This window comes from Hypanus sabinus (assembly GCF_030144855.1).
Source record: "Hypanus sabinus isolate sHypSab1 chromosome X1 unlocalized genomic scaffold, sHypSab1.hap1 SUPER_X1_unloc_1, whole genome shotgun sequence".
NCBI classification, from domain to species: domain Eukaryota; kingdom Metazoa; phylum Chordata; class Chondrichthyes; order Myliobatiformes; family Dasyatidae; genus Hypanus; species Hypanus sabinus.
The window spans coordinates 956828-973461 of NW_026778957.1; the positions used below are offsets into that span (position 1 = coordinate 956828).

The window sequence follows — 16634 nt, forward strand, 5'->3', positions numbered from 1 at the left end:
CCCCCCCCCATTCTCCTGAACTCCAGTCAGTACAATGTCTGTCACTCCCCCCTCCCCCCCCACCTGTCCGTCCCTGCACCCTCACACTCTCCGGTCGTGGGGTTTGAGTGAGATCCCCCCCCCCATTCTCCTGAACTCCAGTGAGTACAATGTCTGTCACTCCCCCCCCCCTCACCTGTCCGTCCCTGCACCCTCACACTCTCCGGTCGTGGGGTTTGAGTGAGATCCCCCCCCATTCTCCTGAACTCCAGTGAGTACAATGTCTGTCACTCCCCCCCCCTCACCTGTCCGTCCCTGCACCCTCACACTCTCCGGTCGTGGGGTTTGAGTGAGATCCCCCCCCATTCTCCTGAACTCCAGTCAGTACAATGTCTGTCACTCCCCCCCCCCCCCGCCACCTGTCCGTCCCTGCACCCCTCACACTCTCCGGTCGTGGGGTTTGAGTGAGATCCCCCCCCCCATTCTCCTGAACTCCAGTGAGTACAATGTCTGTCACTCCCCCCTCCCCCCCCCACCTGTCCGTCCCTGCACCCTCACACTCTCCGGTCGTGGGGTTTGAGTGAGATCCCCCCCCATTCTCCTGAACTCCAGTCAGTACAATGTCTGTCACTCCCCCCCCCCCCCACCTGTCCATCCCTGCACCCTCACACTCTCCGGTCGTGGGGTTTGAGTGAGATCCCCCCCCCCCCCATTCTCCTGAACTCCAGTGAGTACAATGTCTGTCACTCCCCCCCCCCACCTGTCCATCCCTGCACCCTCACACTCTCCGGTCGTGGGGTTTGAGTGAGCGATTCCCCCCTCCCCATTCTCCTGAACTCCAGTGAGTACAATGTCTGTCACTCCCCCCCCCCCTCACCTGTCCGTCCCTGCACCCTCACACTCTCCGGTCGTGGGGTTTGAGTGAGATCCCCCCCCCCCCATTCTCCTGAACTCCAGTGAGTACAATGTCTGTCACTCCCCCCTCCCCCCCCCACCTGTCCGTCCCTGCACCCTCACACTCTCCGGTCGTGGGGTTTGAGTGAGATCCCCCCCCCATTCTCCTGAACTCCAGTGAGTACAATGTCTGTCACACCCCCCCCCTCACCTGTCCGTCCCTGCACCCTCACACTCTCCGGTCGTGGGGTTTGAGTGAGATCCCCCCCCCCATTCTCCTGAACTCCAGTGAGTACAATGTCTGTCACTCCCCCCCCCCCCACCTGTCCATCCCTGCACCCTCACACTCTCCGGTCGTGGGGTTTGAGTGAGCGATTCCCCCCCCCCCATTCTCCTGAACTCCAGTGAGTACAATGTCTGTCACTCCCCCCTCCCTCCACCTGTCCGTCCCTGCACCCTCACACTCTCCGGTCGTGGGGTTTGAGTGAGATCCCCCCCCCCATTCTCCTGAACTCCAGTCAGTACAATGTCTGTCGTCACCCCCCACCTGTCCGTCCCTGCACCCTCACACTCTCCGGTCGTGGGGTTTGAGTGAGCGATTCCCCCCCCCCCCATTCTCCTGAACTCCAGTCAGTACAATGTCTGTCGTCACCCCCCACCTGTCCGTCCCTGCACCCTCACACTCTCCGGTCGTGGGGTTTGAGTGAGATCCCCCCCCCCCATTCTCCTGAACTCCAGTGAGTACAATGTCTGTCACTCCCCCCCCCCCCCTCACCTGTCCATCCCTGCACCCTCACACTCTCCGGTCGTGGGGTTTGAGTGAGATCCCCCCCCATTCTCCTGAACTCCAGTGAGTACAATGTCTGTCACTCCCCCCCCTCACCTGTCCGTCCCTGCACCCTCACACTCTCCGGTCGTGGGGTTTGAGTGAGCGATTCCCCCCTCCCCATTCTCCTGAACTCCAGTGAGTACAATGTCTGTCACTCCCCGCCCCCCCACCTGTCCGTCCCTGCACCCTCACACTCTCCGGTCGTGGGGTTTGAGTGACCGATTCCCCCCCCCATTCTCCTGAACTCCAGTGAGTACAATGTCTGTCACTCCCCCCCCCCCTCACCTGTCCGTCCCTGCACCCTCACACTCTCCGGTCGTGGGGTTTGAGTGAGATCCCCCCCCATTCTCCTGAACTCCAGTGAGTACAATGTCTGTCACTCCCCGCCCCCCCACCTGTCCGTCCCTGCACCCTCACACTCTCCGGTCGTGGGGTTTGAGTGAGATCCCCCCCCATTCTCCTGAACTCCAGTGAGTACAATGTCTGTCACTCCCCCCCCCCCCCACCTGTCCGTCCCTGCACCCTCACACTCTCCGGTCGTGGGGTTTGAGTGAGATCCCCCCCCATTCTCCTGAACTCCAGTGAGTACAATGTCTGTCACTCCCCCCACCCCTCACCTGTCCGTCCCTGCACCCTCACACTCTCCGGTCGTGGGGTTTGAGTGAGATCCCCCCCCCCCATTCTCCTGAACTCCAGTCAGTACAATGTCTGTCACTCCCCCCCCCCCCACCTGTCCGTCCCTGCACCCTCACACTCTCCGGTCGTGGGGTTTGAGTGAGATCCCCCCCCCCCCATTCTTCTGAACTCCAGTGAGTACAATGTCTGTCACTCCCCCCCCTCACCTGTCCGTCCCTGCACCCTCACACTCTCCGGTCGTGGGGTTTGAGTGAGATCCCCCCCCATTCTCCTGAACTCCAGTGAGTACAATGTCTGTCACTCCCCCCCCCTCACCTGTCCGTCCCTGCACCCTCACACTCTCCGGTCGTGGGGTTTGAGTGAGATCCCCCCCCATTCTCCTGAACTCCAGTGAGTACAATGTCTGTCACTCCCCCCCCCCCACCTGTCCGTCCCTGCACCCTCACACTCTCCGGTCGTGGGGTTTGAGTGAGATTCCCCCCCCCCCCCATTCTCCTGAACTCCAGTGAGTACAATGTCTGTCACTCCCCCCCCCTCACCTGTCCGTCCCTGCACCCTCACACTCTCCGGTCGTGGGGTTTGAGTGAGATCCCCCCCTCCCATTCTCCTGAACTCCAGTGAGTACAATGTCTGTCACTCCCCCCCCCCCCCACCTGTCCGTCCCTGCACCCTCACACTCTCCGGTCGTGGGGTTTGAGTGAGATCCCCCCCCCCCCCCATTCTCCTGAACTCCAGTGAGTACAATGTCTGTCACTCCCCCCCCCCCACCTGTCCATCCCTGCACCCTCACACTCTCCGGTCGTGGGGTTTGAGTGAGATCCCCCCCCCCATTCTCCTGAACAGTGAGTACAATGTCTGTCACTCCCCCCACCCCCCACCTGTCCGTCCCTGCACCCTCACACTCTCCGGTCGTGGGGTTTGAGTGAGCGATTCCCCCCCATTCTCCTGAACTCCAGTGAGTACAATGTCTGTCACTCCCCACCCCCCACCTGTCCGTCCCTGCACCCTCACACTCTCCGGTCGTGGGGTTTGAGTGAGATCCCCCCCCCCCCCATTCTCCTGAACTCCAGTGAGTACAATGTCTGTCACTCCCCCCCCACCCCCCACCTGTCCGTCCCTGCACCCTCACATTCTCCGGTCGTGGGGTTTGAGTGAGCGATTCCCCCCCCCCCCCCATTCTCCTGAACTCCAGTCAGTACAATGTCTGTCGTCACCCCCCACCTGTCCGTCCCTGCACCCTCACACTCTCCGGTCGAGGGGTTTGAGTGAGATCCCCCCCCCCATTCTCCTGAACTCCAGTGAGTACAATGTCTGTCACTCCCCCCACCCCCCACCTGTCCGTCCCTGCACCCTCACACTCTCCGGTCGTGGGGTTTGAGTGAGATCCCCCCCCATTCTCCTGAACTCCAGTGAGTACAATGTCTGTCACTCCCCCCACCCCCCACCTGTCCGTCCCTGCACCCTCACACTCTCCGGTCGTGGGGTTTGAGTGAGATCCCCCCCCCCCCCATTCTCCTGAACTCCAGTGAGTACAATGTCTGTCACTCCCCCCCCCTCACCTGTCCGTCCCTGCACCCTCACACTCTCCGGTCGTGGGGTTTGAGTGAGCGATTCCCCCCCCCCCATTCTCCTGAACTCCAGTGAGTACAATGTCTGTCACTCCCCCCTCCCCCCCCACCTGTCCATCCCTGCACCCTCACACTCTCCGGTCGTGGGGTTTGAGTGAGATCCCCCCCCCCATTCTCCTGAACTCCAGTGAGTACAATGTCTGTCACTCCCCACCCACCCCCCACCTGTCCGTCCCTGCACCCTCACACTCTCCGGTCGTGGGGTTTGAGTGAGATCCCCCCCCCACATTCTCCTGAACTCCAGTGAGTACAATGTCTGTCACTCCCCCCCCCCCCCACCTGTCCATCCCTGCACCCTCACACTCTCCGGTCGTGGGGTTTGAGTGAGATCCCCCCCCCCATTCTCCTGAACTCCAGTGAGTACAATGTCTGTCACTCCCCCCACCCCCCACCTGTCCGTCCCTGCACCCTCACACTCTCCGGTCGTGGGGTTTGAGTGAGATCCCCCCCCATTCTTCTGAACTCCAGTGAGTACAATGTCTGTCACTCCCCCCCCCCCCACCTGTCCGTCCCTGCACCCTCACACTCTCCGGTCGTGGGGTTTGAGTGAGATCCCCCCCCCCATTCTCCTGAACTCCAGTGAGTACAATGTCTGTCACTCCCCCCCCTCACCTGTCCGTCCCTGCACCCTCACACTCTCCGGTCGTGGGGTTTGAGTGAGATCCCCCCCCCCCATTCTCCTGAACTCCAGTGAGTACAATGTCTGTCACTCCCCCCACCCCCCACCTGTCCGTCCCTGCACCCTCACACTCTCCGGTCGTGGGGTTTGAGTGAGATCCCCCCCCCCCATTCTCCTGAACTCCAGTGAGTACAATGTCTGTCACTCCCCCCTCCCCCCCACCTGTCCATCCCTGCACCCTCACACTCTCCGGTCGTGGGGTTTGAGTGAGCGATTCCCCCCCCCCCCATTCTCCTGAACTCCAGTGAGTACAATGTCTGTCACTCCCCACCCACCCCCCACCTGTCCGTCCCTGCACCCTCACACTCTCCGGTCGTGGGGTTTGAGTGAGCGATTCCCCCCCCCATTCTCCTGAACTCCAGTGAGTACAATGTCTGTCACTCCCCCCCCCCCCACCTGTCCGTCCCTGCACCCTCACACTCTCCGGTCGTGGGGTTTGAGTGAGATCCCCCCCCCCATTCTCCTGAACTCCAGTGAGTACAATGTCTGTCACTCCCCCCCCCCCCACCTGTCCGTCCCTGCACCCTCACACTCTCCGGTCGTGGGGTTTGAGTGAGCGATTCTCCCCCCCCCATTCTCCTGAACTCCAGTCAGTACAATGTCTGTCACTCCCCCCCCCCCCACCTGTCCGTCCCTGCACCCTCACACTCTCCGGTCGTGGGGTTTGAGTGAGATCCCCCCCCCCATTCTCCTGAACTCCAGTGAGTACAATGTCTGTCACTCCCCCCCCCCCCCACCTGTCCGTCCCTGCACCGTCACACTCTCCGGTCGTGGGGTTTGAGTGAGATTCCCCCCCCATTCTCCTGAACTCCAGTGAGTACAATGTCTGTCACTCCCCCCCCCCCACCTGTCCATCCCTGCACCCTCACACTCTCCGGTCGTGGGGTTTGAGTGAGATCCCCCCCCCCCATTCTCCTGAACTCCAGTGAGTACAATGTCTGTCACTCCCCCCCCCCCACCTGTCCGTCTCTGCACCCTCACACTCTCCGGTCGTGGGGTTTGAGTGAGCGATTCCCCCCCCCCCCATTCTCCTGAACTCCAGTCAGTACAATGTCTGTCACTCCCCCCCCCCCTCACCTGTCCGTCCCTGCACCCTCACACTCTCCGGTCGTGGGGTTTGAGTGAGATCCCCCCCCCCCCATTCTCCTGAACTCCAGTGAGTACAATGTCTGTCACTCCCCCCCCCCCCCCACCTGTCCGTCCCTGCACCCTCACACTCTCCGGTCGTGGGGTTTGAGTGAGATTCCCCCCCCCCCATTCTCCTGAACTCCAGTGAGTACAATGTCTGTCACTCCCCCCACCCCCCACCTGTCCGTCCCTGCACCCTCACACTCTCCGGTCGTGGGGTTTGAGTGAGATCCCCCCCCCCCATTCTCCTGAACTCCAGTCAGTACAATGTCTGTCACTCCCCCCCCCCCCCACCTGTCCGTCCCTGCACCCTCACACTCTCCGGTCGTGGGGTTTGAGTGAGATCCCCCCCCCCCATTCTCCTGAACTCCAGTCAGTACAATGTCTGTCACTCCCCCCCCCCCCCCACCTGTCCGTCCCTGCACCCTCACACTCTCCGGTCGTGGGGTTTGAGTGAGATCCCCCCCCCCCATTCTCCTGAACTCCAGTGAGTACAATGTCTGTCACTCCCCCCACCCCCCACCTGTCCGTCCCTGCACCCTCACACTCTCCGGTCGTGGGGTTTGAGTGAGATCCCCCCCCCCATTCTCCTGAACTCCAGTGAGTACAATGTCTGTCACTCCCCCCACCCCCCTCACCTGTCCATCCCTGCACCCTCACACTCTCCGGTCGTGGGGTTTGAGTGAGATCCCCCCCCATTCTCCTGAACTCCAGTGAGTACAATGTCTGTCACTCCCCCCTCCCCCCCACCTGTCCATCCCTGCACCCTCACACTCTCCGGTCGTGGGGTTTGAGTGAGATCCCCTCCCCCCAATTCTCCTGAACTCCAGTGAGTACAATGTCTGTCACTCCCCCCCCCCTCACCTGTCCGTCCCTGCACCCTCACACTCTCCGGTCGTGGGGTTTGAGTGAGATCCCCCCCCCCCAATTCTCCTGAACTCCAGGGAATACAAGCGTTCCTCATACGGTAACCCTCTCATTCCTGGAACCATATCCAGTACACATCGATAGAAGTTTCAGATCTCCACAACCTCCTGAGGAAGCCGAGCGCTGTCTTGCTTTGTTCACGATCGCACTTTGCACTGGTCCCGGGCCGGGCCCTCTTAAACGGTGTTCATCTCCGGCCGAGGGGGTGCCTGCGTTCACCGTGACATGTCACCCACGGCCTTACGCGGGAGGGAGGGTGTGGGGACAGAAGGGAATCACCGTTTGCGAAAACGCACAAAGACGAGAGCAGATCGCACCCACCCACGGCGGAAGTCAGCGATCAGCACGTGCAATCGAACCGCAAAGAGACCTGGAAACCGTCCGGACGTGACAGCCGCCGTGCCAGTTCGGCTTAGCGCTGTGGCGGTCAGATCGGTTCCGGGGGCGGGCGAGGTGCGCAGTGCCGAGCGTGAGTGGTCTTGTGGCCTCACGTTTAACTCTCTTGCCCTTTCAGTGACCCGTCGGCAAAGATCAAACCCCTGGATCCGAAGAAGCTGAAGGTCTTCAGTGCTCTGACGGAGATCACAGGTACGAGCCCCCCCCAGCCTGTTTGTGAGAAGCCCCCCCGGCTTTAACCACGCACCCCTCACCCCCAGCCTGTTTGTGAGAAGCCCCCCCGGCTTTAACCACGCACCCCTCACCCCCAGCCTGTTTGTGAGAAGCCCCCGGCTTTAACCACGCACCCCCCCCACCCCCAGCCTGTTTGTGAGAAGCCCCCGGCTTTAACCACGCACCCCCCCACCCCCAGCCTGTTTGTGAGAAGACCCCCGGCTTTAACCACGCACCCCTCACCCCCAGCCTGTTTGTGAGAAGCCCCCCCGGCTTTAACCACGCACCCCTCACCCCCAGCCTGTTTGTGAGAAGCCCCCGGCTTTAACCACGCACCCCCCCCACCCCCAGCCTGTTTGTGAGAAGCCCCCCCGGCTTTAACCACGCACCCCTCACCCCCAGCCTGTTTGTGAGAAGCCCCCCCGGCTTTAACCACGCACCCCTCACCCCCAGCCTGTTTGTGAGAAGCCCCCGGCTTTAACCACGCACCCCCCCCACCCCCAGCCTGTTTGTGAGAAGCCCCCGGCTTTAACCACGCACCCCCCCCACCCCCAGCCTGTTTGTGAGAAGCCCCCCCGGCTTTAACCAGACACCCCCCCCCCACCCCCAGCCTGTTTGTGAGAAGCCCCCGGCTTTAACCACGCACCCCCCCACCCCCAGCCTGTTTGTGAGAAGCCCCCGGCTTTAACCAGACACCCCTCCCCCCCCAGCCTGTTTGTGAGAAGCCCCCGGCTTTAACCAGACACCCCTCCCCCCCCAGCCTGTTTGTGAGAAGCCCCCGGCTTTAACCACGCACCCCTCACCCCCAGCCTGTTTGTGAGAAGCCCCCCCGGCTTTAACCACGCACCACTCACCCCCAGCCTGTTTGTGAGCAGCCCCCGGCTTTAACCAGACACCCCCCCCACCCCCAGCCTGTTTGTGAGAAGCCCCCGGCTTTAACCACGCACCCCCCCACCCCCAGCCTGTTTGTGAGAAGCCTCCCCGGCTTTAACCAGACACCCCCCCCACCCCCAGCCTGTTTGTGAGAAGCCCCCCCGGCTTTAACCGTACCCCTCACCCCCAGCCTGTTTGTGAAAAGCCCCCGGCTTTAACCACGCACCCCCCCACCCCCAGCCTGTTTGTGAGAAGCCCCCGGCTTTAACCACGCACCCCTCACCCCCAGCCTGTTTGTGAAAAGCCTCCCCGGCTTTAACCAGACACCCCCCCCCCACCCCCAGCCTGTTTGTGAGAAGCCCCCGGCTTTAACCAGACACCCCCCCCACCCCCAGCCTGTTTGTGAGAAGCCCCCGGCTTTAACCAGACACCCCCCCCACCCCCAGCCTGTTTGTGAAAAGCCCCCCCGGCTTTAACCACGCACCCCCTCACCCCCAGCCTGTTTGTGAGAAGCCCCCCCGGCTTTAACCAGACACCCCCCCCACCCCCAGCCTGTTTGTGAGAAGCCCCCCCGGCTTTAACCACGCACCCCCTCACACCCAGCCTGTTTGTGAGAAGCCCCCCCGGCTTTAACCACGCACCCCCTCACCCCCAGCCTGTTTGTGAGAAGCCCCCGGCTTTAACCAGACACCCCCCCCACCCCCAGCCTGATTGTGAGAAGCCCCCGGCTTTAACCACGCACCCCCTCACCCCCAGCCTGTTTGTGAGAAGCCCCCGGCTTTAACCAGACACCCCCCCCACCCCCAGCCTGTTTGTGAGAAGCCCCCGGCTTTAACCGTACCCCTCACCCCTAGCCTGTTTGTGAGAAGCCCCCGGCTTTAACCACGCACCCCCCCACCCCCTGCCTGTTTGTGAGAACCCCCGGCTTTAACCGTACCCCTCACCCCCAGCCTGTTTGTGAGAAGCCCCCGGCTTTAACCAGACACCCCCCCCACCCCCAGCCTGTTTGTGAGAAGCCCCCGGCTTTAACCACGCACCCCCCCCACCCCCAGCCTGTTTGTGAGAAGCCCCCCCGGCTTTAACCAGACACCCCCCCCCCCACCCCCAGCCTGTTTGTGAGAAGCCCCCGGCTTTAACCACGCACCCCCCCACCCCCAGCCTGTTTGTGAGAAGCCCCCGGCTTTAACCAGACACCCCTCCCCCCCCAGCCTGTTTGTGAGAAGCCCCCGGCTTTAACCAGACACCCCTCCCCCCCCAGCCTGTTTGTGAGAAGCCCCCGGCTTTAACCACGCACCCCTCACCCCCAGCCTGTTTGTGAGAAGCCCCCCCGGCTTTAACCACGCACCACTCACCCCCAGCCTGTTTGTGAGCAGCCCCCGGCTTTAACCAGACACCCCCCCCACCCCCAGCCTGTTTGTGAGAAGCCCCCGGCTTTAACCACGCACCCCCCCACCCCCAGCCTGTTTGTGAGAAGCCTCCCCGGCTTTAACCAGACACCCCCCCCACCCCCAGCCTGTTTGTGAGAAGCCCCCCCGGCTTTAACCGTACCCCTCACCCCCAGCCTGTTTGTGAAAAGCCCCCGGCTTTAACCACGCACCCCCCCACCCCCAGCCTGTTTGTGAGAAGCCCCCGGCTTTAACCACGCACCCCTCACCCCCAGCCTGTTTGTGAAAAGCCTCCCCGGCTTTAACCAGACACCCCCCCCCCCACCCCCAGCCTGTTTGTGAGAAGCCCCCGGCTTTAACCAGACACCCCCCCCACCCCCAGCCTGTTTGTGAGAAGCCCCCGGCTTTAACCAGACACCCCCCCCACCCCCAGCCTGTTTGTGAAAAGCCCCCCCGGCTTTAACCACGCACCCCCTCACCCCCAGCCTGTTTGTGAGAAGCCCCCCCGGCTTTAACCAGACACCCCCCCCCACCCCCAGCCTGTTTGTGAGAAGCCCCCCCGGCTTTAACCACGCACCCCCTCACACCCAGCCTGTTTGTGAGAAGCCCCCCCGGCTTTAACCACGCACCCCCTCACCCCCAGCCTGATTGTGAGAAGCCCCCGGCTTTAACCACGTACCCCCTCACCCCCAGCCTGTTTGTGAGAAGCCCCCGGCTTTAACCAGACACCCCCCCCCACCCCCAGCCTGTTTGTGAGAAGCCCCCGGCTTTAACCGTACCCCTCACCCCTAGCCTGTTTGTGAGAAGCCCCCGGCTTTAACCACGCACCCCCCCACCCCCTGCCTGTTTGTGAGAACCCCCGGCTTTAACCGTACCCCTCCCTCCCAGCCTGTTTGTGAGAAGCCCCCGGCTTTAACTGAACCCCCCCCCCCCCCCCCGTCACGGGTGGAGTTACACACCGTGAAAGGAAGCGGGGGAGGGATTTGACCCCTCGCGACTTTCCCGCCCCCGCTGCTGGCCCAGGTCTGCGTGGGGGGGGAGGGGGGGGCGTGTTCTGCCGTGGTTGTGGTCCGTGCTGTTCTGCCGGGCACTGTGGGCACGCGACATTCGTCCCACTACGTGGTGGGCGCCCGCGGCACCTCCTTGGTGGCTGAGCCGGCTTTTAACGCAAAGGGCGGATTTCACTGTCGCGGGCGCTGAACAAATACACTTGACAAATGAAATAAACCACGAAACGTACCTTTACAACCCCCTCCCCCCCCACCACCAATTTCTGCCGGGATCACCCCCCCCCCCTCCGCGTCCCCCTTGTCCATTTCATCCCTCCCGGCACTGACCCCTGTGCACGGCCTGAAAGCCACACCCGCCCGTTCAGCTCTGTTCGGGCCCCAAACCGTGCTACCAGGTGAGGCAAGTCTTCACCTGTATCCGGGCCTCCTCTGCGTTGGTGAGACCCGTTGTGAATGGGGGGCTGCTTCGTCGAGCCCCCCTGCCCCGCAAGTGGGGCCTCCCGGCGACCGAGATTTTCAATTCCCATTCCGATGTCCGGGGCCTCCCTCTGTGGCCCTCATCTTCCTGCCTGCAGAGTGATGGTGTGAATGTCGATTTCTCCTCACGGTGAACAGATTCTGCCAACGCCAACCCCACGCCCGTTCCTCGATCCCCCCCGCCCTGATCTTTTAGCTCTTGGCGCCTACCCCCGGGTCCCCTCCTCTCCCACAGTCCGCTCTCCTCTCCTATCAGGTACCCTCCTCTCCAGCCCTCTCCCAGCCTCTGGCAATCCTCTCCTCAGTCCCGCTGAAGGGTCTCGGCCCGACACGCCGACCTCTCCTTCTTTTCCCTCGACGCTGCCCAGCCGGCCGAGTGCCTCCAGCGCTTCGTGCGTGTGTCTGTGTGTGTTTGCTCCGGATTCCTGGCGTCTGCCGACTTCCTCGCGTCTGGAGTAAACCTGTATCTCTCACCTCGACTCCGGCCCTGGACACACGGGGCCGAGGGTCCGAAGAGGAGGGACTTACGGTAATCAGCTGTTCCTCGATAACCCAGTCCTCTCCCTGAGACCGCGCCCTCCACATCCTCTCAGTCGGGCGGAGCAGTGGAGGGGGAGAGCTGACTTGCTGAGGCTTTGCCCCAGGGGCAGAAGCGGCTAATACGAGGGGGCGTAATTTGCAGGTGATTGGAGGAAAGTTTCGGGGTGGGGGTATGTCAGAGGCAAGTTTATTGTGGTGAGTGTGGTGGGTGTGTGGAATGCCCTGCCAGGGGTGATGGTTGAGGCAGATGCATTAGGAACATTTCAGACTCTTTAGACACATGGATGGTGGAGAAAGAGAGGGGTTAGATTGATTTCAGAGTAGGTGAACGGATCAGCGCAGCATTGTGGTTGGCAGGGCCTGTCCTGTGCCAACCTCGAGCGAGTAATAACGAGGCAGACGGGTCCCTCATCGCCGGTGTGACTCTGACGACCTGCACCCTACGACTGAGAGTTCCTCCGATTCGCCCTCTGACTGGTTTGAGGTTTCCCCATCTCTGACGCATTCGGGGTTAAATACTCAAGCTCGGGGTCGACCGCGGACACTGCGCCCACAAGTCAGGGCAGTACGGTACAGAGAGCGAGTTGTTGTCCCCCTCTCCGCGCAGATCCAAAGAAACGGCAGGGACCGGTACAGTTTGGCACCGGTAGTTGCCGGTCAGCATTGAACTCAACGTAGGGACTCCAGCTCCAGATTTTTCCCCTCGGGGTTCACTCCCGGAGCCTCCCCCGTGAGCGGGTACAGCGGGAGGTCTGGGATCAGAGTTTTCCCTCCTCCCAGACGAGCTGCCGACCGCGTCTGACGAGCCCCCTCTGCCCGGAGCGACTGGTTCTAAGGCGCCAGTGACCCACCTTTGCCCCCTTCTCCTGTCAGTAGAAAAGGTCCCACCGGGCTCAGGAGCCAAACCACAGGTGAAGGCCGGGAGCTGGACTCAGTTGTCACTGGGAGCGGCCACTGGGAGTGTTTAATAAGTAGTGGGAGCTTGTCCTCACTCCCAGCCCTGACAGCCTTTGAGGATCCTGTGTGAAATAATCCAAGAATATCCACTTAGTCCGTTCACAGTCACCCAAGTGTGGAGCACACTGGGGAATGCACACAAACTGCTGGGGGAGCTCGGCAGAGTCTGGGCCCGAAACGTCAACTCTTCACTGCCTGGCCTGCCGAGATCCTCCGGCGTTCTGTGTGTGCGTGCGTTGTGTTGCTCTGGGTTTCCGGCATCTGCAGATTTTCCTGTTTGTGGGTTTCCCGGGGTCCGTGCAGCAGGCCTGTCGGAGACCTGCTCTCTCTTCTCCAGCCACGGTCCAATCATCGTCCCTTTATTCAGAAATACGTCTCGGCCTACAGGCCCCATTGGCCCAGCAAGGCTGCTGCGGCCAATCACACCTACTCACCCATACTCGGAGGACAGACAAACCCCTGGTGGGCAGCGGCAGGAATCGAACCCGGGTCGCTGGTGCTGTAATAGACTGACCGTGCCACCCCAAAAGCGGAAGATCTCTCCAACATCCACTGCCCTGTCAGGCCTGGGAAGCTCGCCATATTAAATATAACTCTCCCTCTTTTCCCCTCCGGTTCGCGTGACTTGGCACACCCGCTCTCCTGACGCTGGAAGTGGTTTTGAATTCCCCCACCCCAACCATGTTAAATCTGCTTCTCTGGCCTCACATCATCGTGGAGCCAGGCACACCGCACCCATCCCGCCAAAATCTCCCCGCCTCCATCCCGGAGCGAGGTGGCCAGGAAAGGTCCGTGATGAGAACACACACAAGTCAAGTTTGTTGTCATTTCGACCATAGACTGCTGGTACAGTACACAGTAAAAATGAAACAACGTTCCTCCAGGACCCTGGTGCTACCCGAAAAAACACAAAACTACACTAGACTACCCGAAACGACACAAAACTACACTAGACTACCCGAAACGACACAAAACTACACTAGACTACACGAAACAACATAAAACTACACTAGACTACCCGAAACGACGCAGAACTGCACCAGACTACCCGAAACGACACGAAACTACACTAGACTACCCGAAACAGCACGAAACTACACTAGACTACCCGAAACGACACAAAACTACACTAGACTACCCGAAACGACATAAAACTACACTGGACTACCCGAAACGACACAAAACTACACTAGACTACCCAAAACGACACAAAACTACACTAGACCACCCGAAACAACACAAAACTACACTAGACTACCCGAAACGACACAAAACTACACTAGACTACCTGAAACGACACAAAACTACACTAGACTACCCGAAACGACACAAAACTACACTAGACTACCTGAAACGACGCAGAACTACACCAGACTACCTGAAATGACACAAAACTACACTAGACTACCCGAAACGACACAAAACTACACTAGACTACCTGAAACGACACAAAACTACACTAGACTACCTGAAACGACACAAAACTACACTAGACTACCTGAAATGACACAAAACTACACTAGACTACCTGAAACGACACAAAACTACACTAGACTACCTGAAATGACACAAAACTACACTAGACTACCTGAAATGACACAAAACTACACTAGACTACCTGAAACGACACAAAACTACACTAGACTACCTGAAACGACACAAAACTACACTAGACTACCTGAAACGACACAAAACTACACTAGACTACCTGAAACGACACAAAACTACACTAGACTACCCGAAACGACCCGAAACGACACAAAACTACACTAGACTACCCGAAACGACACAAAACTACACTAGACTACCCGAAACAACACAAAACTACACTAGACTACCCGAAACGACACAAAACTACACTAGACTAACCGAAACAACACAAAACTACACTAGACTACCCGAAACAACACAAAACTACACTAGACTACCCGAAACAACACAAAACTACACTAGACTACCCGAAACAACACAAAACTACACTAGACTACCCAAAAAAACACAAAACTACACTAGACTACCCAAAAAAACACAAAACTACGCTAGACTACCCAAAAAAACACAAAACTACGCTAGACTACGTGAAACGACACAAAACTACACTAGACTACCCAAAACAACACAAAACTACACTAGACTACCCGAAGCAACACAAAACTACACTAGACTACCCGAAGCAACACAAAACTACACTAGACTACCCGAAACGACACAAAACTACACTAGACTACCCGAAACGACACAAAACTACACTAGACTACCCGAAACAACACAAAACTACACTAGACTACCCGAAACGACACAAAACTACACTAGACTACCTGAAACAACACAAAACTACACTAGACTACCCAAAAAAACACAAAACTACACTAGACTACCCGAAACAACACAAAACTACACTAGACTACCCGAAACGACACAAAACTACACTAGACTACCCAAAAAAACACAAAACTACACTAGACTACCCAAAAAAACACAAAACTACACTAGACTACCCAAAAAAACACAAAACTACGCTAGACTACGTGAAACGACACAAAACTACACTAGACTACCCAAAACAACACAAAACTACACTAGACTACCCGAAGCAACACAAAACTACACTAGACTACCCGAAGCAACACGAAACTACACTAGACTACCCGAAACGACACAAAACTACACTAGACTACCCAAAACAACACAAAACTACACTAGACTACCCAAAACAACACAAAACTACACTAGACTACCCGAAGCAACACGAAACTACACTAGACTACCCGAAACGACACAAAACTACACTAGACTACCCGAAACAACACAAAACTACACTAGACTACCCGAAACGACACAAAACTACACTAGACTACCCGAAGCAACACGAAACTACACTAGACTACCTGAAGCAACACGAAACTACACTAGACTACCCGAAGCAACACGAAACTACACTAGACTACCCGAAACAACACGAAACTACACTAGACTACCCGAAACAACACAAAACTACACTAGACTACCCGAAACAACACAAAACTACACTAGACTACCCGAAGCAACACGAAACTACACTAGACTACCAGAAACAACATAAAAACTACACGAGAGTACAGACCTGTACAGGACTACATAAAGTGCACAAAACAGTGCAAGGCAGTACAATAATTAATAAAGAAGACAATAGGCACAGTAGAGGAGAAATTACAATATAACAATAAATGATGTAGATGTCAGTCTAGACTCTGTGCATTGAGGAGTCTGATGGCTTGGGGGACGAAACTGTTGCACAGTCTGGTCGTGAGAGCCCGAATGCTTCGGAGCCTTTTCCCAGACGGCAGGAGGGAGAAGAGTTTGTGTGAGGGGTGCGTGGGGTCCTTCATAATGCTGTTTCCTTTGCGGATGCAGCGTGTAGTGTAAATGTCCGTGATGGCGGGAAGAGAGACCCCGATGATCTTCTCAGCTGACCTCACTATCCGCTGTGGGGGGGGGGGGGGGGATTCAGCCGGTCAGACAGCGTCCACTGTAGGGGTCCCAACCCTTTTTTTTTAATGCCACGGCCCTGGCCATCAACCGAGGGGTCCGTGGACCCCCCCCAGGTTGGGAAGCCCCGATCTATGACTTACCGCCTGACACGCGGCTGATGCCACCTCCACCTCTGGCAGTTCACAGCCTCTTCCCTCGTGTCAGTAGCTTCCTCACGGTTCTCACTACTGTCCCGGGTGGAGACTCAGGATTCTTCACTGCTGTTTCCGTGACAGTTTTGTCTGACAGGTCAGGGCTGAACCCCCCAAACCCCAGAGGGCTAGCGGACCACTCTTAGTCTGACCTCTACCCTTTGACCTGTTTGGCGCGGGCGACCCGACTCCGGCCGACGGAGCGCTCTGGGTCACTGAGGCACGCGAGCCTCCGAGCCCTCCGACGAGGCTGGTTTCTCTTGGAGGGAGCCCTATTCTACGGAGAGGAATAAACATTCAATCATGAGCATAAGAAATTCTGCAGATGCCGGGCACGCAGCTCAGCACGCACAAAACGCTGGAGGAACTCGGCAGGTCAGGCAGCTGGGTTTAGGACTCGATAACCCTGAGTTGATTTCCG

General features: G+C 58.7%; 1 protein-coding gene across 2 annotated transcripts in view; it reads left to right on the forward strand.

Moving 5' to 3' along the window:
* The window catches only part of LOC132385575 (receptor tyrosine-protein kinase erbB-2-like), a 90445-nt gene that overhangs the window by 27211 nt on the left and 46600 nt on the right, over nt 1-16634 (forward strand). For both annotated transcript variants that reach the window (XM_059957740.1, XM_059957741.1), the window contains exon 8: nt 7215-7288. In XM_059957740.1, coding sequence (XP_059813723.1) covers nt 7215-7288 — 74 coding nt within the window. The remainder of the gene's footprint in view (nt 1-7214; nt 7289-16634) is intronic.